Source organism: Taudactylus pleione, unplaced genomic scaffold, assembly GCF_031769625.1.
Source record: "Taudactylus pleione unplaced genomic scaffold, aTauple2 ptg000122l, whole genome shotgun sequence".
NCBI lineage: Eukaryota > Metazoa > Chordata > Amphibia > Anura > Myobatrachidae > Taudactylus > Taudactylus pleione.
The window spans coordinates 5290044-5315000 of record NW_028284524.1 but is presented as its reverse complement, the minus strand read 5'-3'; the positions used below and the strand labels follow the sequence as shown (position 1 = coordinate 5315000).

Here is a 24957-nt window from a genome sequence, read left to right as displayed (position 1 = left end):
GCAGTCCGGACGGGCGGTCTCAGCCTGCCCTGCAGAAGGAACACGATCCTTCTCAAAAGCGGGCTACAGCTGTCACTCTCCTCCCGCCAGCCGTTTGCGACCTTGCTTACGGCGTGACGTCATGACGTCACTGCACACAAGCCATCGGACGGCCGCCCATTGGAACCGCGGTGCAGCTGTGTCACAGTGACACAGTCTGCCCGCGGTCAGCCTCAACGATGCTGGGTGCCGGCTAGTGGTCGTGAAGTCAATTAATTAATCGCAAGGTCGCGGCCGCGGCGCCCTTCACTATGTGGCGCTCTATGCGACCGCGTACCTTGCGTAATCATAGAACCGGCCCTGCCGGAACATTATAAATAGGGGTGTATTTAGGCATTGTTTTGCACAGCACATAAGGTTTGGGCCTTGATGGAACATCTTACAGCGTTTAAACTCCTGGGTCTCAGCTAAGTGGGAGTTTCCATTTAATAACCCAGTACGATGAAAATCCCCTGGGGCCAATTTTTTTTTTTCTTTTTACAATTCACCCGTGGCAAACCCCATATGGATCATGGTGTCTCACCTTGGATTTCTTGCGTGGGAGGCGCTTGGTGGTTTTCTCTGTATTGGAGCAGCTGTCAGTCAGATCTCCAGTGCAGGAACTCTCTGTTGCCGAATTGATTGGGTGTGGCAGCACAACCTTCTCTCTAAAGACTTGTGTATTCTGCGAAAGGAACATTATTGACTTAGCATGTTCTCACTTTGTTTAGTCAATTCTAAACCTGGGTACACATTGAGCGTTGTGTACCCAGCCGATATGTTGGCACGATGGGCTTACATATCGGATCCAGGGTACATATCAAAAAGAGGTAATGCAGGACGGATCAATACCTCGTTCCATCCTTCATTACCTGCACAGGGGCCACCTGCGATATTGTCCTGTGGACATGCAGCACGGCCGACCACACTGAGCGATGTACCTGATATGTTGTTCTAATTTGGGTGGAAACTACATATCGTGTCGACATCGCTCCAGGGTGTATCCGGCATAACACTTCCTACAATGGCCGCGTTCACACCTGGCCACACTCTGACTAATCCTGCAAATTGGCTGAAAACACTGAAGGGCAAAATGGACAGTTCTAGATATGGACCTGGCTACAGTATGTGGTCAGATGACTGTACACAACATGTAGATGTCAGTCGTTTAACATAACTGATTTAGGTCGTGCCCAGTAGTAATGCAATCTGTTTTAGTTTAAGTATTTCCAGGCATTTTGTTATTATTACCACCAGTTAACTGTATAGCGCTCACATTTTCCGCATCGCTTTATAGAGAACATTTGGCGATTCAGTCCCTACCCCAGTGAAGCTTATACTCTATATTCCCTACCACATGCGCACACACGCAAAGGTTACGTTTTTGTTGGGAGCCAATTAACCTGTATATTATATTATATTATATTACCAGTATATTTTTGGAGTGTTGGGGAAAACCATACAAACTCCACACAAGGCTGTGGTTGATTGGTTTATGACATGATGTTCCTATTCTTCATGAAGCCCTGGTGAGTGCACTCAATTTTTACTTAAGGACTATGGGCCTGATTCAGCAAGGATCGCTACTGCGATTACGCACGCAGACGGCCAATTGTTGCATACTGCGCATGCATCGCAGTGTGCATAGGATCCAATGCAATTGCAGAGACCACGCAGACCCATCGCAGAGTGATTGACAGGAAGTGAGCGTTTGTGGGAGGTGACAGGGGGGTGGTCGTGGAAATGCAGGCGAGTCAGTGCGTTTGAACGCCGTTACAGGGGCGTGCATAAATTAACCACTGCGATGGAATACGCTGCTTGAGCTTTTACTGTGTGCGATGTGGTTAGCAAATTCTGAGTAAGGTCAGACCTGTTGTAATTGTGCATGAGGCTCTGATGGTACTCGATGTTACCGATGGTTTTGCAGACTTGCAAAGTATTACGAATGCGAGTAAGGGGAAGTGCTCGTCGTTATGTTGGGCTGTGACGGCATGCGTAATCGCAGCTGCTATCACAATAGCGATCCGTAATGAATCAGGTCCTATATATGGATTGCAGTGCTTTTTTCACAATTTAGTGATAATCACAGGTGTGGTGCTTCGTGGTTCTGTGTGGCAATAAGCAATTTAAACACATTATTACACTATGTATATTTTTTGTTTTTTTACTGTGAAGTCTTTGGGTCACTTTGAGAAAAATGATCCAAGGAGAACTTCATCATTGTGGACATAAGTTTTACATTCCTTTTTTCTTGTATGTTTGCACTTTACTGGATTTCTTCACAAGTTTCTAATATACTACACTAGATGGCACTGTTTTCTCACCCATGTTTCAGATTTTATTGGCTGATTGAACAAAGGCCACTTTGGAGAACATGAAGCAGCCACCTGCTCAAAGGGTCATGTAATACGATATTTGTCTGGTAACAATTTACTACAAGAAGGAATGGCGGTGCTCGATGTACTATTCCCGGCAAGACTGATTGAGGATACATTTGATGGAGGAAGAGAAGACAGATGCAAAAAAGCAGTAGATATTGTTCAAGCACACAGCATTATCAAATGTGATAATATATTGTATGAGGCATGTCCTAAAATGGACATTGTGGACTTAAGTAGTCATCAAAGATAACACTACTTAAGTCAGAGGGAAACAAAAAATAGGATTTTGGTACTTGCCAATAAATCCCTTTCTCCGATTCCACAGGGGACACTGGAGCATAGACAATGGGGTATAGACGGTGGTAGAGTAGAGACGGGCAGTTTAAATAATTTAGAAGTGTGACTGGCTCCTCCCCCTCTATGCCCCATCAGCCCCAGTTAAGAAAACTGAGCCCGACAATAGACGGAGGACAACAGGAAGAAGAAAAGGAGAACACCACAAAACGGAACCAGACCGACACAAGGAGAACAGAGTAACCCACTGCAGGGAATACGTAAGAAGGCAGGTACACAGTGCTGGGCGGGCATCTAGTGTCCCCTGTGGAATTGGAGAAAGGGATTTATCGGTAAGTACCAAAATCCTCTTTTCTCCTTCACCCACTAGGGTACACTGGAGTACAGACAATGGGGACATCCCAAAGCCTGACCACCCAGGCAGGAAGCGCCGAGAAGCTTGCCAACCCAGTGATCCAACCTAAACAGGGCCTGCCATAAATCGACGGTAGGACAAATATAAGGCAAGAGCAGAGTACCAAGTACCGTATAGTACATGAGGTGATAAGAACTCCTCACTGGACAGCCTCAGAGAATGCCACTAATGCACTCCAAGAGAAGAATTGGAACATGGTAAAAGGGCGACCCAAGTCAATAAAAGCGGCTAAGAACCAGACAGAACGCCATAAGGTTCAACTGGAAACAGACCAGACCGGTCCCTAGGTAGCGGAGAGCACCAACAAGAAATTGCAATAGAAAAAGAGTAAAGCGAGAACAAGCTTGAGAAAAAAAAAATCTGACCAAATCCAAATACAGGGAAGATGTGGAAGATGTTGCTACAGCTGACAATAGAAGCCCAGCAACTACCAGGCATCAAAAGATTATATGACCTCATAATGCTGCCCATCCACTAAGCGATTAAACGTTAACAACCGGTTGTTATCGCTCAATCGCTTGGTAATCGCCCGCAAAACAACCAGTGATGCGCACACCCGCTGGTCTTTTTTAACATCTATCATCGCCCGAACATGACGGTCGTGGATGATTGATCTGCATACACTGAACGTCTGAACGTTCAGTGTGTGCACTTCACCCATAGGGGGACGACGGCACGATTATGATGTCGTAATCGCGCCGTCATCCCGGAATCTAGTAGTGGATAGGCAGCTTAACTGTTCCTTTCCACAGAAATCTGTAGCAAAGGCGAATAGGTAGTATACATAAAGGTCAGAGCCAACAACAGAGCAGTCGACCAGGACCATACTTAAGGTTCCACTAATGGAAGGGCTCCAAGACAGCGGATGGGTTAAATCGCAGAACGTCACAGATGAGCTGAGAACCCATAAGGCAGAGGCAGCATCGAGGGTAATCGGAGCTTATAACACTTGCAGAGGCACAGATAGCAGGACAACCAATTATGAAAAAGATGGATAAGGCAGCAGCCTGAACCCTCCAGCGAGTCCAGGAGAAGACTAGCGTCCACCTCGCCTGGAAGAAACAAGATCCGGGCAGCCACGGTTAGAAAACCACAGCTTACACCCCAAGTGACAGACAACTTCCAAACGTGATGGAAGTGAGCAGTCGACACCAGCTTCCTGGCCAAAAACATAGTAGGAAAAGACAGACCAGGATAACCTAGCACTTTAGGATCACGGCTGCAACAGACACCCAGGTAGTGCGAGGACCTTAATGACCCCTTCAGAAGGAGCGCTAGGCAACGGACACGGGCTACCTGCAAGAACTACCCACATGCAAGCACCCTACTCAAAAAAGCTGGAACACCAGGGCCTTCGAGAATAAGTACTATATAAGACGCAGAGTCTGTGTCTAGAAAGGACGTGGACAAACCGGAATACACCAGCTTGGATCACCTGTGACAAGAACAGGATTAACGGTACCTGTCCCAGGAGGGAACCCAAAGGGTGGACTATGAAGAGAATCTACAGTTATAGAACAGTAAAACTAAGCAAGTCCTCCTGCGCGTCAGTCTAGACTGACACAGAACCCCAACAAATCCTAGTTGCTTACCTCACGCTCTGAAGAGAAAACTACCGTTCTTCCACCTGGCAGAGAAGTTAAAATTATGTAACAATACCTAACAGAGAATGACTGACCCCCCCCAAGGAATAACAGTCCTAGTAAAAGTGACAAAAGGAGGAGACGACCAGTCATAAGACTGGAACTGGCACCAGTGACTGCCCTGAAGCAGCGCTTTAGTAAAACATGTGTGTCCTAAGAACGAACCTGTGACTATCACAGTCCAAAGCTACATTACATGAGCTCCAGCACACCGAGCCACCTGATCTATTCTTCACTGGGCTATTTAGACCACACTTTCAATTTTAGTACGTGATGCCAAAGCAAGCACATTATACAATTATATAATTTATCTACACACACATGCATACCTTCCATGTATACCAGTGATGGCTGTGGAATTATAAGGGAAATATTAAATATAAATTTGAGGTGCCCGGGATCTATAAATATATGTTACATGTTTGTAAACCTGCTGTGAGGCATGGATGAAGCATATTGTACAATGTGCCACATACAGTCAGGTGCATAAATATTGGGACATTAACAGAAGTTTCATATTTTGGCATCTATTCACCACCACAATGGCTTTGAAATGAAACAAACAAGATGTGCTTTAACTGCAGACTTTCAGATTTAATTTGAGGGTAATTACATCAAAATCAGGTGAACGGTGTAGGAATTACAATGGTTTCTATATGTGCCTCCCACTTTTTAAGGGGCCAAAAGTAATGGGACAAACTAAACAATCCTAAATCTAACTTTCACTTTGTAACACTTTGTTGCAAATCCTTTGCAGGCAATTACAGCCTGAAGTCTGGAACGCATAGACATCACCAGACGCTGGGTTTCATCCCTGGTGATGCTCTGCCAGGCCTCTACTGCAAATGTCTTCAATTCCTGCTTGTTCTTGGGGCATTTTCCCTTCAGTTTTGTCTTCATCAAGTGAAATGCATGTTCCATCGGATGCAGGTCAGGGGATTGACTTGGACATTACATAACATTCCACTTTTTAGCCTTAAAAAACTCTTTGGTTGCTTTTGCAGTATGCTTCGGATCATTGTCCATCTGCATTATGAAGCGCCGTCCAATGAGTTCTGAAGCATTTGATTGAATAGGAGCATATAATATTGCCCGAAACACTTCAGAATTCATTCTGCTGCTTTTGTCAGCAGTCACATCATCAATAAATACAAGGGAACCAGTTCCATTGGCAGCCATACATGCCCACGCCATGACACTACCACCACCATGCTTCACTGATGAGGTGGTATGTTTTGGATCATGAGCAGTTCCTTTCCTTCTCCATACTCTTCTCTTCCCATCACTCTGGTACAAGTTGATCTTTGTCTCATCTGTCCATAGGATGTTGTTCCAGAACTGTAATGGCTTTTTTAGATGTTGTTTGGAAAACTCTAATCTGGTCTTCCTGTTTTTGTGGCTCACCAATGGTTTACATATTGTGGTAAACCCTCTATATTCACTCTTGTGAAGTCTTCTCTTGATTGTTGACTTTGACACATATACACCTACCTCCTGGAGAGTGTTCCTGATTTGGCCAACTGTTGTGAAGGGGTTTTTCTTCACCAGGGAAATAATTCTTCTGTTATCCACCACAGTTGTTTTCCGTGGTCTTCCGGGTCTTTTGGTGTTGCTGAGCTCTCCGATGCGTTCTTTCTTTTTAAGAATGTTCCAAACAGCAAAAACATTAGGTGTGGCCAAATCAACTCTCTCTCTGATGGGTTTGTTTTGATTTTTCAGCCTAATGATGGCTTGCTTCACTGATAGTGACAGCTTTTTGGATCTCATATTGAGAGACGACAGCAACTGATTCCAAATGCAAATGTCACACCTAGAATCAACTCCAGACCTTTTACCTGCTTAATTGATAATGAAATAACGAGGGAATAGCCCACGCCTGTCCATGAAATAGCTTTTGAGTTGATAGTCCCATTACTTTTGGCCCCTTAAAAAGTGGGAGGCACATATAGAAACCGTTGTAATTCCTACACCGTTCACCTGATTTGGATGTAATTACCCTTAAATTAAATCTGAAAGTCTGAAGTTAAAGCACATCTTGTTTGTTTAATTTCAAAGCCATTGTGGTGGTGAACAGAGGCCAAAATATGAAAACTCTGTCAATGTCCCAATATTTATGCACCTGACTGTAGATGCCAACCACTGCGCTAAAGACAAACATGCTGAGAGCAAGCAACCGGGATACGCTGTAGTCTTGTTTACTCCCTATCAGTTTCCCTGCCGCTGGTTTCACTAGAAAAATGGTGGGCTATGTACGTCAGCGCCACAGCAGGTAGGTATGAGAGATGACCAGACTCTTAAGGAGCTGTGATGTTTCTGCCTCTGATCAGTCTTAGAAATGGCGAGCGTCCCGTGCAATAAGAGGAGCCTGGTCTCTAATTTGGGCTACAGGAATGACCGGGATATTGGGGAGCTCCACTGAGACCCCCCGCCTCCGGTTTCTGAGCAGGGTGCGGGAGTAACGCGCCATTAAGCCCAGCCCCCCGCCTCCAGCTGTTAGCGCTGCTAGTAAATCCGGCAATGCAAACTTATATTAGCCTGGGCAGAGCCAGAAGGCTACAGGAAGCAAAGTTAAAATAGAGCTGCCCCCCATTACCATCCTCACTAGAAAATGGCGGGACCACGCTGCCCCAGAGGAGCTCACCTGTCAGCGCTGCGCTACCGGTTACTTCCTGAGTCCTGTCAGCGTGTGCGGGGAGACACAGGATCTTTATGTGGCTCAGCTGCACTGATCACACAGCCGGGATCTCAGGGAGATACGGCTGCTACTACCGGGCACTGAGCCCCAGGAGACTCCAAAATACCGTTCTCTAGCTCCAGACTAGAGGGAAGCCAGATGGCGCGGGCGAGGGAAGATGGGGATGAAACCTCCGACCTGTACGATAGCCGCAGCAACACCCGCGCTGTCACTCTGCCCAGCTACTGGTAACCACCGCTCCTGCCCTGCGACGTCAATTTTGTTGCGGCCATGAGGCTGGATGGGAGGGGGGGGGGGTAGGCATGCGGGGGACCCGGTTGCTGGTGGCAGTCACTGTGGCGGGACTCGCAGAGTCCGGTCACGGTGACTCACTGTGCCCCGCACCCCCCCTCCGTCCCTTCAGGGACACCAGACAGGCTGCAGTGGCCGTGGCGGTTACCTTCCCGGCGGCTCCCACTTAGCAGGCAGACTAACACAGTAAGCACTCTGCCTGTCCTCATTGTAAAAATGATAGTAAAATAAAATGGATAAATGAAAAAAAAAATAAACTACTAACAAGGGCTGGAGACAGCCCCAATGTGCACCGGCTATCTCGGGCACATTTCTAAAACTGGGGCTGATGGGGCATAGAGGGGGAGGAGCCAGTCACACTTCTAAATTATTTAAAGTGCCAGGTTCTACCCTATACCCCATTTTATTTACTCCAGTGTCTCCTAGTGGATGAAGGAGAAATAAGACTATATTTCACTCTGTAAACATATATAAACATGAGATACATGAATAAATGACAAAAAACTTCAGTTCTCACATGTTCCCGAACCTTACACATCTGTGCATGTTAGTATGCACCTATTTAAAAAAGAAAAAAAGAAGGAGGGGTTGGTTCCTGTCCCCACTCTCGTTCTCTCCCAATTCTATAAAACAGGCAAAAGTTTCAGAGTAATGAATATGATAATCGGTTTTATACTATACGTATAATATCTGAAACATTGCTCCTCATCTGTGTGCAGACTCAACTAGTATAGGCTTGTGATATCTAAGCACATATGGGCAGAGGTGCCGAGAAGGGGGGGGGCAGGTACTGTTTACCCGTGCCTCGGGTTCCTGAGGGGCCCAGCGCCGCCGCCCCCCCCCCCTCCCCTCCCTTCTCTCACTCTCACAGCAGCCCAGCACACAGCATGTGTGTGACAGCAAACTATCTGTGCGAGAGGGGTGAAACTTGCAAATCCGTTTTGTGATAGTCCAAGGTCAATGTTCCCCTACTCCCTTTTAACTCACGCAGTATGGGTTATTTTTTTCAGAAGTACAGCCTCATTATTTAATAGCCACACCTCGTAGGCCAGTGGTTCTCAACTCCAGTCCTCAAGTACCACTAACAGGTCAGGTTTTATTTCTTTAATTATGCACAGGTGAATTCATCTATTTTGCTGGGTCAGTAATATTCCAACCTGGTTCAATAGACAGAATGCCTCAAAACATGACCAGCTTGAGAACCACTGGTATATAGCAATAACAAAGAAATGAATTCTGGGTAAACTGGAAACTGATAAATTGGGTTCAGATAGTGAGTGGCACGTTATTTTAGTTTACTCAGGGACATCTTATGAGACACCTAAAGTTGTTGCTGTACAAGGTCTGTCAGAGGTACTTGTGCTTTCCCCCAAATCTCCTGCGATTTTAGGCTTCCTGAAGACTATCCAAATACGGACTAGCCCAACTGTGACTAAAGGCATCATCTGTGGTTAAAGGTTCTAATTAATTAAAATACAACATAAATCTGAGCAATAGCCCTTAGCATACCACGTATGCAATGCAAGGCACTGGGAAATAAAGAAAACTTGATAGTCAGTTCTTGTGTTTTCCATTGGCCTGCCTCCTCCTCCTTAACAAACCAACTGAACCCTACAGCTGAAGTAGAAAGACAATTATATATCAGGTTTAGCTTTCATTTCAATATAGCTAGCTCTTCTCTTACCACTGTCTCCAGCCCCGACAACAACTTTCCATCCAGTAAAACCTGAGAATACAAAGCAGAGGTTATGAGCACTACAGGCTGGCACACATAGAGCCTAATCCTGAGTCGCACACAATGCAGATGTTTATGGAGTTGAGCGTTTATTTGCTACTGTACATGCATTACACGGTGTGTACGCACACAGACGCAGTTCTGATTGAGGAGCACGATATCACAAATGTACTGGAAATGTGCTGGGTGTTCCTGGGCGGTGACTGGGAGGTGGCTATTCAGACGCCCCCTCAATAGTCTTTTATGGTTATGTTTTGGTAGTGTCACAGATGCTTAATCGCTCACAATTGAGGCCATATGGTGCTAGTTTTGATGGTGTGACTTATGGTGGTGTGTAAAGACACACCATGCGGTATTACAGCGTCAAAGTGGGCGTCTTCGTCTTTGTACATTTAGACGCACACTTGTACACCAGGGAAAGTGCTGATACTAGCATTAGCATAAAGACGCAAATGCGACTACGGAAAGAGCCGCTAAAGTTGTCGCAGCAGAGTACGATCAGGGTCAGACCCATATTCTGCAGTTATCTTCCCGTGTGTCGGAGGTGACCGATAAGCCAAGACTGGTTACTCACCTTGTCTGAGGCTTTAGGGGACAAATGTTGGGCTGTTAGCACTCGGTACTCTTTCTGGAAATACAGGGGATTCCCCTCGAGGAACAGCTAGAAAGACAAAACAATTCAGATCAAAGACACTTGAGATTGTGTTCTCCCACACACAAAGCAAATGTTGTAGTAGTTGTGTCCTTCAACAAATTAAGCTGGTGCTAATTACAAATTTGTGATGTTGACTGTTTTGGGGGTCTCTTCCCAAATGTGGATTAGAAATGTGCCCTTTATCAATGTAGAACATTTATTGGTTCTATTCCTCTAAGCTGGAAAACACTGCATCTCATATAGAATGAGAACTCCATAGGGGAAATTTAATTGCTTTTTGGGTGCCCAATGGAGCAATTCAATTGTTGGGCGCAAAAGCATGAGGTTTAGCCACATATAGCAGCTAACCCCATCTAAAGCCCAAACAGCCGACTTATCGCACAGTTCTGCTTGCCACCTCAGGAGGCGGCGAGAAGAAACGTGTCTAACCACAGCTATGACCGCGCGAATGGAGCAACAATTGAATTGCTCCGTCGGGCACCCGTTAGTTTAGGCGCCCAATAAAACAATTGTTGTCACCCATCTGTCTAGTACAGGGATCACAAAATATGCACTATAGCGCGTATATATGCGCTGCAGGCACTAAGGGATCCAGCTTTTAAAAGTGGCCCGGTTCCTGCAGGACGTGCTGAGTATGCACGCCGCAGCTGCTGGCCCAGTGACATCCATCAGCGTCACCCAGCCAATAGCCGCGGGGGCGGCAGTGTCTCATCTTCCAATTGGCACCAGAGACCTCCGCCTCTCGGTCACGTGATGCTGCCGGGCTCTCTCCAGCAGCTGCCGTGCCTGTGCCACACGGGCTAACAACATGACTGTGTTCCAGGCCTTCATGCACAGGTCTGCGGCTAGGTGATGCTGGATCCACCCTTCTCTTCCCAGGCCCGATTCTCTTCATGTCAGACCCCGCCCGGAGCCGCAATGTCCGAGCAGAGCGACATGGATTGTATCAGGATCGTCTGCAAGGCCACCACCCACCATATTGCCCCAAGAAAAAGCACCTGGACTGTGAGTAGCCGTTCTCCAGAGCCACATCATGTGTTAACCGGCACTCAGTGTCTTGCCTGGGGCTGCCAGTATGTGGTGGGGCACTCCTATGGAGTACAGTGCCAAAGTGGTACATGGGGGTAACAGGGTGAACTGAGGCCCCTTGTGTTGCACCAGGTGTTCTCCATTGTGTTGTGGGACCCTCATTTCCCAGTGTGTGGTGGGATCCTGCTCTCTTGTGCCCATGTGTGGTGGGACTCTTTAGCAAGGCCAGGATGGTGCTATTGTGTAGTGGGAGCCTTCTGTGTGGTTCCAGTGTGTGGTGTGAGCCTTCTGTGCAGTGCCAGGGTGCTGCCAGTGTATGATGGGAGCCTTCCATGCAGTTCCAGGGTGCTGCCAGTGTGTGATGGGAGCCTTTCCGTGCAGTACCAGGGTGCTGCCAGTGTGTAATGGGAGCCTTCCGAGCAGTGCCAGGGTGCTGCCAGTGTGTGATGGGAGCCTTCCATGCAGTGCCAAGGTGCTGCCAGTGTGTGATGGGACAGTTCCGTGCAGTGCCAGGGTGCTGCCAGTGTGTGATGGGACCCTTCTGTGCAATGCTAGTGAAAGCCCCGAACCTCCTCCTTGCCCCCCAGTACTGCGGCAGCTGCTATCTACCCTTGCCCCTCACTACTCCCAGCACTGCCTGCCCCTAGCCCCCTCCCTGCCCCGCAGCACTGTTGCAACTGACGTCTGCACTTATCCCCTCCCTATCCTCCCCCAGCCCTGCCTGCCCTTACTCCCTACTACCCCCACTTCTACCTCAACTTCTCTCTGCCCTTACCCGCAACTCTACCCCAACTGCTACCTGCCCTCAGCACTGTCCTAACTGCTGCCTGCCCTCACCCCGCATAACATGTGATGGGACCCAGCAACCATAAAATAGGACCGCAATTTTTAAAGTTCGGGGTCCCTGGGACATACAATTTTTTTTGCTCAGCGCGATCACTGTAGTACCCTTAATAGAGCTCCATAGACCTCTACTGAAGAGAGGACAGATAGTCATTTACGCTCACCCATGATGATGACTAACAATCGGGATGTAGGCACAATGTTGATAGTTGACAGTTATGTTCACAATGTCAACATGTTAATTGTCTAGGGAGTTGTTAGGGATTAGGATTAGTAATACTCCCCTCCATAATGTTGGCATGCAGTGCTTTAAAAGGGCAGCAGTGCACCCTGTGCCGGCACCTCCCCCTAAACTTGTGACATCATGATGTCATGCCTAGGGGACTCAGCCACCAACAACGGGAAGTAGAACAGTGCCTGCAGCATCCTATGGACACTCCCAGTTGGAGCTCTACAGGCTATAGGGTGCCTGCCCAGAGTGTTCTTTGGAAGTGCCGGGCAGATCTGCATAAGCGCTACTAGCTGCAGGGTGCCACTCCAGGCACCCTGCAAGCCACATGTAGGTGCCGCCCCCAGGGCCCTGCGTGGCCGCTGCACATCTAGTTGCTGCCCTGATGACATGATGAATGGCGGCAAAATATACCACACCCCCAATATGCAACAAGAGCTCTCCTTCCTGCTTTTATACAATTTTATTCAAGGGTAAACAAGTTATAAGAAGGGGGCAATTAAGGTTTCCAAAAGTGTCCAAGCTCTTTAACACAGTCACATACGTTTATTCTTTTTTTTTATCATTGCTTTTCAAAAAGGTCACAGCTCATTGTATCTAAACAGAAGGATGGGATGGTAGTGCCTCATTATACTTCTTGTAAACTGCTCCAGCTCATTGGGACTGGTGAGTGACAACATTCTCTACAGACTTTATTTAAAAATAGATAATATTGTTACAATCTGAACATGCATAAAGAGAAATATAAATACATTGCCAGCGGGTTAGTTATTTCTGTGACTGTCACTAGATCAACATTACCTTTCTTAGTTTGTGCAGCTTAGCCAAACCTGTAAGTTGTGAGTGCTCAAGAAGAAGATTGTAAGACAAATCCAAGTGTTGGAGGTTTGAGAGCGGCTCTAGTCCTACAGGGGAAAACACAGATCAGCGACAGGCTCACACACACATAACAATAGAGACAGGCTGTACGTACGTACACAAAGATAGACTGACCGCTGGTGCTGGACAGTTGGTTGTGTCTCAGAATGAGGGTGTGGAGTTTTGCACTGGATTGTAAATTAAGCTCCGGTACAGACAATAAAAGATTATAACCCAGATTCAGATACTGAAGCTCAGAAAGCACCTAGAATTAAACGACACACATTACCGAGATAAGCACTGAGTGTGTTTTGTTACAGCAGTCCTGCCCGAGCCTACACTAATTCCCAAAGACTACACACACCTCTCTATAGAAGATGGTTAGTGGGAAAAGCAGAGAAAGGTCATACCTGTAAATATGAGCCACATTCTTTGATACGATTATGACTTAAATCCAAGATCCTCAGACTGTTCAATAATTCCTGAAATAAACATTATCCGTCATCAAGAGTCAACATATTCCCCAGCGCTGCACACAAACAGAATAAGAGTCACAGAATGTGTACAGACACAAAAAGGAGAGAGAACCCTATTCAGAGGAAGCCTTGACGCTCCTGTGCCTAGTGCACTTACAGTACTGGGGCTGTCCAAAATGAAATCTGTCAATTCGACCAATTTAAAAAAAAACAACATTGCAGCCAAAATGATCGCTGTCTAACATCTACATTCAGTATGAATGTAACGGGTCCCCCAGTGACAACCATTACTTATAGTGTTCCGATAGTTTGGCCTGTGCTTAAAACAGTGCACTTTGGCCACACGAAGATGGTTTAATGTCCAGCTTGCAATGTATATACCAGAAACTAAGGCTGTAAATAATGATATTCCTAAAAACTCCCAGGACTGCAAAGGTCCCTCTATGCAGTTCACACATAACTTTACATATATTCTCTGTCTGCACTCACACATCCCATTGATCCTAGACCAACATTGCTGTGTGACTGGATCATATAGAGCACAGGTTCTCAAACTCAGTCCTCAGGAACCCCCAAACAGTGCATGTTTTCCATGTCTCCACACTGAATCAAGTGAAATAATTAGCTCCACCTGTGGACCTTTTAAAATGGGTCAGTGAGTAATGATTACACCTGTGCACCTGCTGGGTGACCTGCAAAACGTGAACCGTGTGGGGTCCTGAGGACAGAGATGAGAAACACTGATATAGCACACCAAAGACCATTGCAATCTGGCTGGACCATTTGTAATATGTAGCATTTATCCTCCTTTATCAAATGCCAATAGATGTGCCACATATACCTATCCTCAAATGGCACCAAGTAGCCCCATCTGGCATGGGCTTTTAAACTTTGCTGTGCCATGAGACTTTTCCTTAAAATATGCCTCTTAATGTGCTATAGTGCTATACTAATCCTAAGTACTTACTAATTCATAGTCGCAGCTGTGTTTTTGTTCGCAGCGGTGATGCAATATTATGTGCCTTGTGTAAACTGACACCTCCTGCCAGCATCTGTGATCCGCTGCTGCGTCCGACAATGAGCGTGAAATAAATGCAGCGAGACACTTTACATTAATCTCTGAGTCAGGCCATAAGTACTGTGCATGGGATTAATATTTTTAATATTGCAAAAGAATGCATAGAAAGTAGTAGACAAAGCATAACGACACATGGCGCGAGTCACTGTTATGCTTAATCATCTGAGGACACTATTAGCGACTTGGTATACTATAAGTGTATTAAGATGCACAAAGTACTGAAGCTCGGCAATAGCTATCCGTGGTGGATCGTCTAAGTAACACCATATGGCGCAAAATGGACAGATACATGAGGACACATCTGAATTTCCCTATAGATTGTAGGCTAGCGGGCAGGGCCCTCTTACCTCCCTGTCTGTCTGTTATGGCCAAGTCTCATTTTATTACTGTTTTGCTCCCAACTGTACAGCGCAACGGAATATGCTTGTACTACATAAGTAACTGCTAATAACTAAATAAATAAAAGGTTCATACAGAAATTTATCAAAGGGTGTGTGTGTAAGAAGTCTGGTTTTATCTTATCTAAAGCAGAGAGGCCATGATCTATGAGAAACAAACCTAACAACATTGTTTTACCCAACCACAACCAGATGCCATAAAGGCAGACCACACAGGAGCACAGTATATGGGATGCTTACACTAAGCACAACAGTAGCCCCCTCCCCACCCACAGCTTGGGCTCACCAAGGACTGGTCCAAACTGTGGATTGTGTTGTAGCTGAAATTCAGGGTGTGCAACTCCAACCAGGGGAGAGCAGAGCTCAGATCCCCCCCACACAGAGAGATCACTTCCTAAGGAGAAGCATAAAGACTCAAACATTTGTATTATTACTATATGTATATAACATGACAAAAATTCCAGTCGCAGATTGTAGAATATACATAGAAACAAAATTTGATTGCAGAAAAGAACTCACATATTCATCTATTCTAGTCATCTATTTTTTCATGGTCGGGATGTTTAGTGGTTTGTGAAAAGGGCAAATAGAAAACCCTATCGAAGATGTAACAGCAATATGTTTGTTCAATGCATTGCTTAACGCTCTCTCTTTCCCTGGCACAAATGCTAAAAGACTATTCCAGGGATCTTGCCAAAAGAAAAAAAAAAACTTCCTTATGATACAGGTCAGTCTGCACTTTTATCTCTGCAAGTCCATCTCTGAGACTCTTCTGATAGGTGTGGTTATGCAGCTCATGCATCATTTTGGAAGCCCTTCTCCAATTCATTTTTATGCTATTAATGTAGAGATGGGGCCCCCAGAGCTGAACATAGTACTTGAGGTGAAATTTTAATAGTGAACCTTAAAGTGGCCACACAACTCCCCAGCTACTAATACCTCTATCTATACAACCATGTATTCTATCGACATTCCCCCCCTCCAAGACATTTTCTGGTTATCTGTAGTTGCATATAGCCATGTCTGCCATCAAGGACAATAATATGCACTTTTCTGGCGCACTGGCACAGACCCCATTTTCCTGAAACCAGCAGCCTAGGTCGGTGATCACAACAACATATGACCTGGCCCCTTCTCTTCTATCCCTACACCTTCACAGACAACCCAATTTATCATCTTATATCTCTCAGCTTTCACAGCCAAGCAGTTATTTAGGCAATGTCCTCACAATACCCCATAATGCCTTTACATATTCTACCCACAATGTTAAGCTCCGTAATAATCCTCAAAAGAGAGACAAATTATTCGCCTGCAAAAGATGACCTGTTCTACCATTTGGAAAGCCACTTCTCCCACACCCTCCAACTGCAAAGCCAATACAGACCAGCATCAGTTCTTCTCTATCTTGGGGCATAAATAGAGGAGAGGTCATACTGGCAAGCAATTTTAATTTCTGTTATGAACCCAGCCTTGGTTTGGTTTTCACCTGATTGATTTCCGTATATAAAGTTCCATTCATCTATGCCAAAAAGTTAGCCGAGCAATGACGATTTTAGTGAAGCACAGTCATAGAAAAAAATATTGCACCAAGCTGCTGTATAAGAGCTGACCAGGGAGAAAATGACAAAGGTTTTTTGATGTTTGGCTCCCATATGTTCTCACACTTTCTGATGTTATAAAGGAAGCATAGCGAAAATGTTTCAGTTTAACAACATGGTACAGTTTGGAAGAGCTGACCAGGGTGCTGAAACAGCAAGAGCCAATAGAGATACCGTGTTCCCCGATAATAAGACCTACCCCGAAAATAAGCCCTACCATTAATTTTGTAACCCGGTCCAAATTAAGCCCTACCCCGAAAATAAGACCTACCTGAATCTCATTTTGAGTTGGGAACGCTGCAGAGATCAGTGTTCCCTGTCACACGCGCGCTGAGGATCCTGTGCGGTCGTGCCTGCTGGATCATGTTAGATCTAGTCAGCGCGCAAGTGAAAGCGACATCCCGGACGGCGGTCGAGTCAGGTAAGTGCACTGCAATAAGGGACACCGCTACAGGGGGACTGCAAGGGGGGGGCCTGCATAAGGGTCACTTCTACAAGGGGGCCTGCATAAGGGGCACTTCTACAAGGGGGCATGCATAAGGGGCACTGCTGTCAATGTTAATTAATATAAGACCTATCCCGAAAATAAGCCCTATGGTGTTTTTTGAACAAAAAAAAAATAAGACAGTCTCTTATTATCGGGGAAACACGGCAGCAATGTGATTTATTTTCACGAATGTATCCAAGGAGTGTTTTCTCACCCACTTTTACCAACTGTGCTGACTAGGCTATAGCAACTTTTATTACGTGTTTAACCTCTTTGAGACTAGATTTATATGCATTTTTTTTTATCCTCCACTGATTGGGTCAGTCTACATACTTATGTGCAGTTTAAGTAGCACTTAAGACCACTAATTCCTTGGAGAACCATACTGGTTTTCTCTTTTTCTCTTTCATCCACTAGGGGACACTGGAGGTGCTTACGCTGGGGTATAGAGGCGTGGATAGCTGGAGCTGGCACTTTAAAATTTAGAAGTGTGAAGCTCCTCCCCCTCTATGCCCCACCAGCCCTCAGTTTAGAAAATGTGCCTCATGGAGCTGGTCACAATCTGCTGTGATCCAGCAGCAAATCTAATTTATTTCTTTTATTTAAATTATTATTTATTTTTTGTTTTATTATTTAAAACATCTTTTACATTATTTTTCAAGTACCCTTCGGCACCTCTCTAAAGGTGGGGTCCGGGTTACTGGCATCCTGTTAACCTCCTGGGTTACAGGAAGGAGTGTGCAGTGCTTCACCAAAAGCATCTGACAGCTCCTTAATGCCGCACACACACACAGCACAGACTGCCTCCAGGAAGCAGGGAGGAGAAGTGCTGATCAGAGGAGCCGTCCAAAGGGGAGCACAGTGAGTACAGATCACTTGCACTTTCCCCGACTCCTGCCCCGCTGCCAGCGCTGACTTCAGAGAGCGATATAAGCGCTGCTAAATGATTATGCTTCTCCCCTCTCCCGCTGATGAGCGTGACTAGCGGCTCCTTCTCAGCGGGGCTAGCGCAGGGGGGAGGTGATGACTGCAGCGTGGTGGCCATTTTACAGTCCCTCGGACTTGAGGAGAAAGGGGGCGGAGCCTAATAGAGTGGGCTCCCTATCTAATTAATGCGGCAGCAGCTGTTACAGCAGCGTGGAGCCGCGTTTTAACCTGTTGTTTGCCTGCGTCTCTCCACTACCGGTAGTTTTTTAAGGCACATGCAGAAGGCTGATTCTCCTGTCTACATCCCTGGCAAGAGGCTGTGAGTAACACTGGGGTGTCAGTGCAGGGAATCTAATCTGTGGGAGGGGGTACCTCTACCTCTGTGTCCCAACCAGCCTTCTGTTTTATTTCTCATCACTGCTGTGCGTCTGGGTGACTGTGTTTATCCATGTCAAACAAAACAAAAGCGGCTCAAAAGATGTTTGTCTGTTCTAAATGTAACCACAAACTATCTAAGCCGCATGCCACTGGGTCCACGTTATGTGATGCTTGTATAACAATTGATCCACCGATGGCTATTCCTGACTCAGTTGCTCCGCCGTGGGCCGCTGACATGGTAGTTCTGTCAGACTTAACGTCAGAGTTAGCTGAGGCACGTAAGTCTCAACCTCCCTGGGTGGCGGGGCTAACTAAGGCCCTCATTCAGAGCCGCACGCTATTTGCGGTCGTTCGTTCAAAAACAAGGGGTGGCTATTTAAATGATCCGTACGCACATTGCAGTGTGTTCACACCTCTAAGTCTGAACGAACGAGCAAAACATACGCTCGTTTATTTGTTAAAAACGCCCCCTGGCCGCACGCATCCTACGTCATGTCCGCTATTTATTAGATTAATCGAGTACATCGACCAGCGTATGAACTGCTCGCTATTCTTGTGGTTGGTGTTTGCTACCACAAATTTGCGTGCAGTTCTGGCTATAAAATAACCCAGTGACGTGGTCAATGACGCTGCTGTTTTAAATATACACACCCATAAAACGCCCGTTTTGACCTTTAAGCACGCCTGCGTTCGGATCTCCACTCCCCATTTTCAAGCACCTTCCCCTGTTACCACCCACATACGCCTCATTCTGTCACTCAAAATAGCAGGCACTCGCTATATAGCGTACAAAGGATTTTCGACCGCACTGACTGGTTCGCGCATGCGTACTAAAAAGCGTACGCATGCGCAGATGTGCAAACATCGCTCGGAACGAGCGTACTGCCGCTAACGAGCGGCTCTGAATGAGGGCCTAAGTCTCTAGACACCTTGGTACAGGTTATGGGCACAGCGGCATCCGCACCCTCCACTTCCTACCAGAGACCGAAGCGTACTCTGACGACTGTTCTCCAGTCAGAGGAAGAATTCCTTACTATGGAGGATACCGAAGGGGAATTGGAGGTTGCGTTACAAGACGACAACCCTCAGGAGTTAGAGTCCACCTCTCCCGGGGTGGAATCTTTAATTTTGGCAGTCAGAAAGACTCTGAATTTACCTGAGGATATAATTCCTCCATCACAGGAGTTTGAATTATTTAACGAACCACCGAAGAGCTCTGCAGTTTTTCCGTTCTCGAAGAAACTTCAGCAACAGCTCTCGGTAGCTTGGAAACAGCCGGATAAGAGGTTCCAGATTCCGCGCCGGTTTTCATCTAGTTACCCTTTTCCTTCATCCATGATGGAGAAGTGGAAAAACCCTCCTCCAGTAGATGCGTCTGTCTCCCGTCTCTCAAAGAAAACAGCACTCCCAGTAACGGGAGCTACAGTTCTAAAAGATCCGTCGGATCGTAAGTTGGAGACAACGCTAAGATCTATTTATACAGCAGCGGGTGCTCAACTCAGGCCCACACTTGTTACCGCTTGGGTTAACAAGGCGGTGGTTTCCTGGGCCGATCAATTGATTACAGGATTGGACTCAGGTAATTCCAGAGCAGAGTTACGTCTACTAGCAGACCACATCCGTGAATCTGCAGTTTACATGGGAGAAGCTTCAAAGGATATCAGTCAGATTAGTGCTCGCATATCTGCTTCGGCGATTTCGGCCCGCAGAGCCCTCTGGCTACGCGCTTGGCAAGCTGACGCAGAATTCAAGAGCGCGGTGGAAAGTCTACCATTCACTGGCGACATCCTGCTCGGGCCGGAATTAAACAAATGGGTATCCCAAGCCACAGGGGGTAAATCTACTTTCCTCCCGTCAGCTGCACCTGCTCCCAGAAGAATTTACACTGGGCCTTCGTTTAATTCCTTTCGAGCTACACATTCCTTTCGTGGTAGGACCAGAGGTGTGCCCACGCAACCAAGAGATGGCAGAGGTAGAGGTCGTCCACACATGGTTGCTTGTAGACCAGAGCCTAAACCAGCTGAGAAACAAGTGGCATGACGGTCTTCCGTCCCACCTGGGACCATCTGCAGTGGGAGGCCGCCTGCAAAGATTTCAACAAGTTTGGAACCAGACTTCCACAGAACCATGGATCTGAAGACTAATTACCCTGGGGTACAGAATAGATTTTGAGACCTCCCCTCCACCTCGGTTCTTCACTACAAGTCTGCCAATACAGGCAGAAAGAGCCAAGGTTCTACAGGAGGCTATCCAGTCTCTAGTAGTATCTTCTGTGATAGTTCCAGTTCCGAAACTTCAACGAGGTATGGGGTTTTACTCAAACCTGTTTGTAGTACCCAAGCCGGATGGCTCGGTCAGGCCCATCTTAAACCTAGAGTCCTTGAACCGGTATCTGAAGATGTATCGTTTCAAGATGGAGTCTCTAAAGTCAGTATTAGCGAGCTTGGAACCAGGGGAACCGTCCTGGATATCAAGGACGCATATCTCCATGTTCCCATTTGGGAACCACACCAGGCTTTTCTGCGTTTCGCCATTTTGAAGGATCATTATCAATTTCGGGCATTGCCGTTCGGGTTATCCTCGGCTCCCCGCATCTTCACCAAACTCATGTCAGTCATGATCGCTCTCCTTCGGTCATCAGGAGTGAACATAGGGCCTGATTCAGACCCACTCGCGAGCGGCTGTCCGCTCGCAAGTGGGTTGATGGTGTGCACTGCGCATGCGCACGACGGAGGGAGCTCCGTCGTGCGCATGTGCGAGACGCGACGAGCGAAGGACTTTCCTTCGCTCGTTGTGTCTGATCAAAGGGGGCGTGCTGTCGATGTTGATTGACAGCACGCCCCCTTTGGTGGGCGTGCCGGGGGCATGCCTCCCAGACGGGGGCGTTCCCAAGGGAACGCCTACAGTCAGAAGCCGGCCCCACTGACATCACTAGTGATGTCAGTGGGAGTGATTTTGGCTCTGATAGAGCCAAAATCACTCCGGGCCTTGCGGTTGAGAAACTCAACCGCAGGCTTCGGCTCACAGTGGCGATGGTCGCGATGGTCAAGACCATCGCTACCATCAACCTGCACGCTCGTATATGCTGTGGGTGGTGACCCACAGCTATACGAGCGTCCAGGAGGACGCTCCATAATTATGGAGGTGGGCCCTGATTCAGAGCGAGCGCTCTGGTCAGAGCGTCCGGCTCTGAATCAGGGCCATAATACCTTATTTGGACGATCTGTTACTCAAGGCTCCATCGGTGCCTCTTCTATCAGATCATGCCTTACTGACATATCACATTCTAATCCAACATGGTTGGATAATTAACTTCAAGAAGTCGAATCTCAGTCCGTCCCAGAAACTTTTATTTCTGGGCATGATATTGGATACGAAATCTCAGAGGATTTTTCTTCCAACAGACAAGGCCAAGGATATCCGACTGTTAGTTCAGCTGGTCCTCAAAACAAAGACTATGTCAATGCTTCTTTGTCTGCGTCTCTTGGGGAAAACGGTAGCTGCTTTCGAGGCACTACAGTTCGGCCGGTTCCACTCCAGGGTGTTTCAGCTGGACCTGTTAGCACAGGGGTCAGGGTCTCATCTGTTTCTACATCGACAGATCCGTCTGAGCCCAGTTACCAAAGTAGCCCTTCTTTGGTGGACACAATCCAGCAATCTGTTAGCGGGAAAACGGTTCGGAATGTGGGACTGGATCATCATAACCACGGATGCCAGCCTTCGAGGATGGGGCGCAGTAGTCCTTGATTATCACTTTCAGGGTCGATGGTCCCCTCTAGAACAGAAGTGGCCCATAAATGTGTTGGAACTCAGAGCGATTTACAATGCTCTGTTAGAGGCAACAGAGTTGCTAAAGGCTCGTCCGGTAAGAGTTCAGTCCGACAACGCGACGGCTGTCGCTTACATCAACCGCCAAGGAGGGACTCGGAGTCGCATGGCTATGCGAGAGGTAACTCGGATCCTCCGATGGGCCGAGAATCAGTCGATAATCCTGTCAGCGGTATTCATTCCGGGTGTGGACAACTGGGAAGCAGATTACCTAAATCGACAGGATGTCCATCCCGGGGAATGGAAGCTTCATCCAGACGTGTTCAACGCGCTGATACGTCGATGGGGATGTCCTCAGGTGGATCTCATTGCGTCACCATTGAATCGTCCGCTTCCAGTATTCGAGTCAAGAACTCGAGATCCGCAGGCGGAAGCAGTAGACGCTCTGACAAGTCCGTGGACCTGCGACTTCGTTTACCTTTTCCCTCCGAATCCACTTCTTCCTCGTCTTCTAAAAAGAATAAAACAGGAGTCAGCCTCGGTAATTCTCGTGGCCCCGAACTGGCCTCGGAGAAGTTGGTTCTCGGACCTTCGGTCCCTATTTTCAGACGATCCGTGGCCCCTTCCTCTGCGCCTGGATCTTCTACAGCAGGGCCCTTTCATACAGCCCAACTTAGCGCAGCTACGTTTAACGGGGTGGCTCTTGAAACCGATATCCTAAGACGTAGGGGTATCCCAGACGCGGTTATTCCCACCATGCTACGCGCCAGGAAGCCAGTTTCAGCTGCGCATTATCATCGCATCTGGCGTGTTTATATCTCGTGGTGTTCCGGTCGGGGTTTTCCGTCTAGGACTTTTCGTTTGTCCCGGTTTCGGTTTTTCCTTCAGACGGGTCTGGATTCTGGCCTTCGTCTGGGAACCTTAAAAGGTGCAGGTTTTCTGCCCTTTCCATTTTCTTTCAAAGGAAATTGGCCCTCATTCCTGAGGTGCAGACGTTTCTTCAAGGGGTCTTGCACGTGCAACCGCCTTTTGTACATCCAATTGATCCTTGGGATCTTAATCTAGTTCTTCTGTTCCTTCAGTCAGCCATGTTTGAACCTTTGGAGGAGGTTGATCTTAAGTACCTATCTTGGAAGACGGTCATCCTCCTGGCTCTCGCTACGGCTCGTAGGGTTTCGGAATTGGGGGCTCTTTCCTATAAACCTCCTTCCCTAGTGTTTCATGCGGATAGAGCGGAACTCCGGACGATAGCCGCTTTCCTTCCTAAGGTCGTGTCGGCTTTCCATATCTAACAGCCTATTGTGGTACCATCGTTGGTGGAGGACTCTGGTTCTTCTACCTTGGATGTAGTTAGGGCTCTCCGCATCTATGATGACAGGACTGCTTCCCTTCGTAAGTCTGAGTCGCTTTTTGTCCTGTATGATGCGGTTCAGAGGGGTTGGCCAGCGTCTAAGCAGACTTTAGCATGTTGGATCCGGCTGACTATTTATCAAGCTTATGTTAGTGCTAACTGTTGGCCTCCTTCGTCAATTTCGGCTCATTCCACACGTTCTGTGGGTGCATCATGGGCGGCCGGTAGAGGAGCATTTACGTCACAATTGTGCCGGGCGGCCACTTGGTCTTCAGTTCACACGTTTGTCAAATTTTACAAATTTGATACGTTTGCCTCTTCGGCGTCCCGTTTTGGCCGCCTTGTTCTACAGGCGCCACAGAGCACTCCCGCCCGTGGGGATGACTTTGGGACGTCCCCAGCGTAAGCACCTCCAGTGTCCCCTAGTGGATGAAAGAGAAAATGGGATTTTGGTGCCCACCGGTAAATCCTTTTCTCTGATTCCACAGGGGACACTGGACGCCCACCTCTGCGCTCTATGCCTGCCTATTCTGTTTTGTTCTGTATGTTGTATGATTCAGTTATTGTGTGTTCTTCTTCTTTCCTTTTCACTCCGCTTGTTCTCCACCTCCTCTCGGTCTTCATTTTCTAAACTGAGGGCTGGTGGGGCATAGAGGGGGAGGAGCTTCACACTTCTAAATTTTGAAGTGCCAGCTCCAGCTTTCCACGCCTCTATACCCCAGCGTAAGCACCTCCAGTGTCCCCATTGGTTAAACTCAGAATGACCATATCAGTCATCTCTTCAAACATATGCTGGTAGCTGCTGTGAGCCAAGAAATTGGATAAGATTTACTGCCCAGTTTGCTCCACAATAACACGATACCCTGTGGGTGCAGAAATATTATGGAAGCAGTGCAAGTGTTTGTGTGCGCCTCACGGTGTCTCACATATTAGGGAGTGCCAGGTACTGTATGTGAGGTGTTAGTGTGCTATGTTTGCAGAGTGCATTATGTTCTAGGTTGTAAATTAAGTTAGTTTTAGTGAAAGACAGCTGTAACTTTTAAATGTAATATAGCATTTTTTTTTAAGATATACATAAAACCCCTTATCTAGAACAATCCCATAATTCAGGACTATAGGCTCCATGCCTGAATATCCATTTATAATAAATGTTAAGGAAAAACCTTAAACATTAGAATATTTTTGTACTTATTGTTAAATCCATTTATCTGAATCGATTTGGTGGACATGGGAACGATATCTATGGAGGCAATTCCAATATAGAAGTGCTGCAATGGCACTTATATCTGCTCTCCATGAAGCTGCACAAAATGAAAATATAATCAACAAAGAAAAAAAATATGTGCCCTACCTCAATGGGCACTGAAAATAACTCACCATTTATTCATGGAGGGCAGGGCCGGATTAACA

At 46.9% G+C, this 24957-nt stretch overlaps 1 protein-coding gene across 3 annotated transcripts in view; it reads right to left on the bottom strand.

Moving 5' to 3' along the window:
- Nucleotides 1–24957, bottom strand: part of STK11IP (serine/threonine kinase 11 interacting protein) — a 138149-nt gene that overhangs the window by 97336 nt on the left and 15856 nt on the right. For all 3 annotated transcript variants that reach the window (XM_088472281.1, XM_088472280.1, XM_088472282.1), the window contains exons 6-12: nucleotides 15325–15432; nucleotides 13497–13568; nucleotides 13222–13351; nucleotides 13030–13133; nucleotides 10047–10133; nucleotides 9422–9463; nucleotides 563–703 (exon numbers count right to left, since the gene is read on the bottom strand). In XM_088472281.1, coding sequence (XP_088328407.1) covers nucleotides 563–703; nucleotides 9422–9463; nucleotides 10047–10133; nucleotides 13030–13133; nucleotides 13222–13351; nucleotides 13497–13568; nucleotides 15325–15432 — 684 coding nt within the window. The remainder of the gene's footprint in view (nucleotides 1–562; nucleotides 704–9421; nucleotides 9464–10046; nucleotides 10134–13029; nucleotides 13134–13221; nucleotides 13352–13496; nucleotides 13569–15324; nucleotides 15433–24957) is intronic.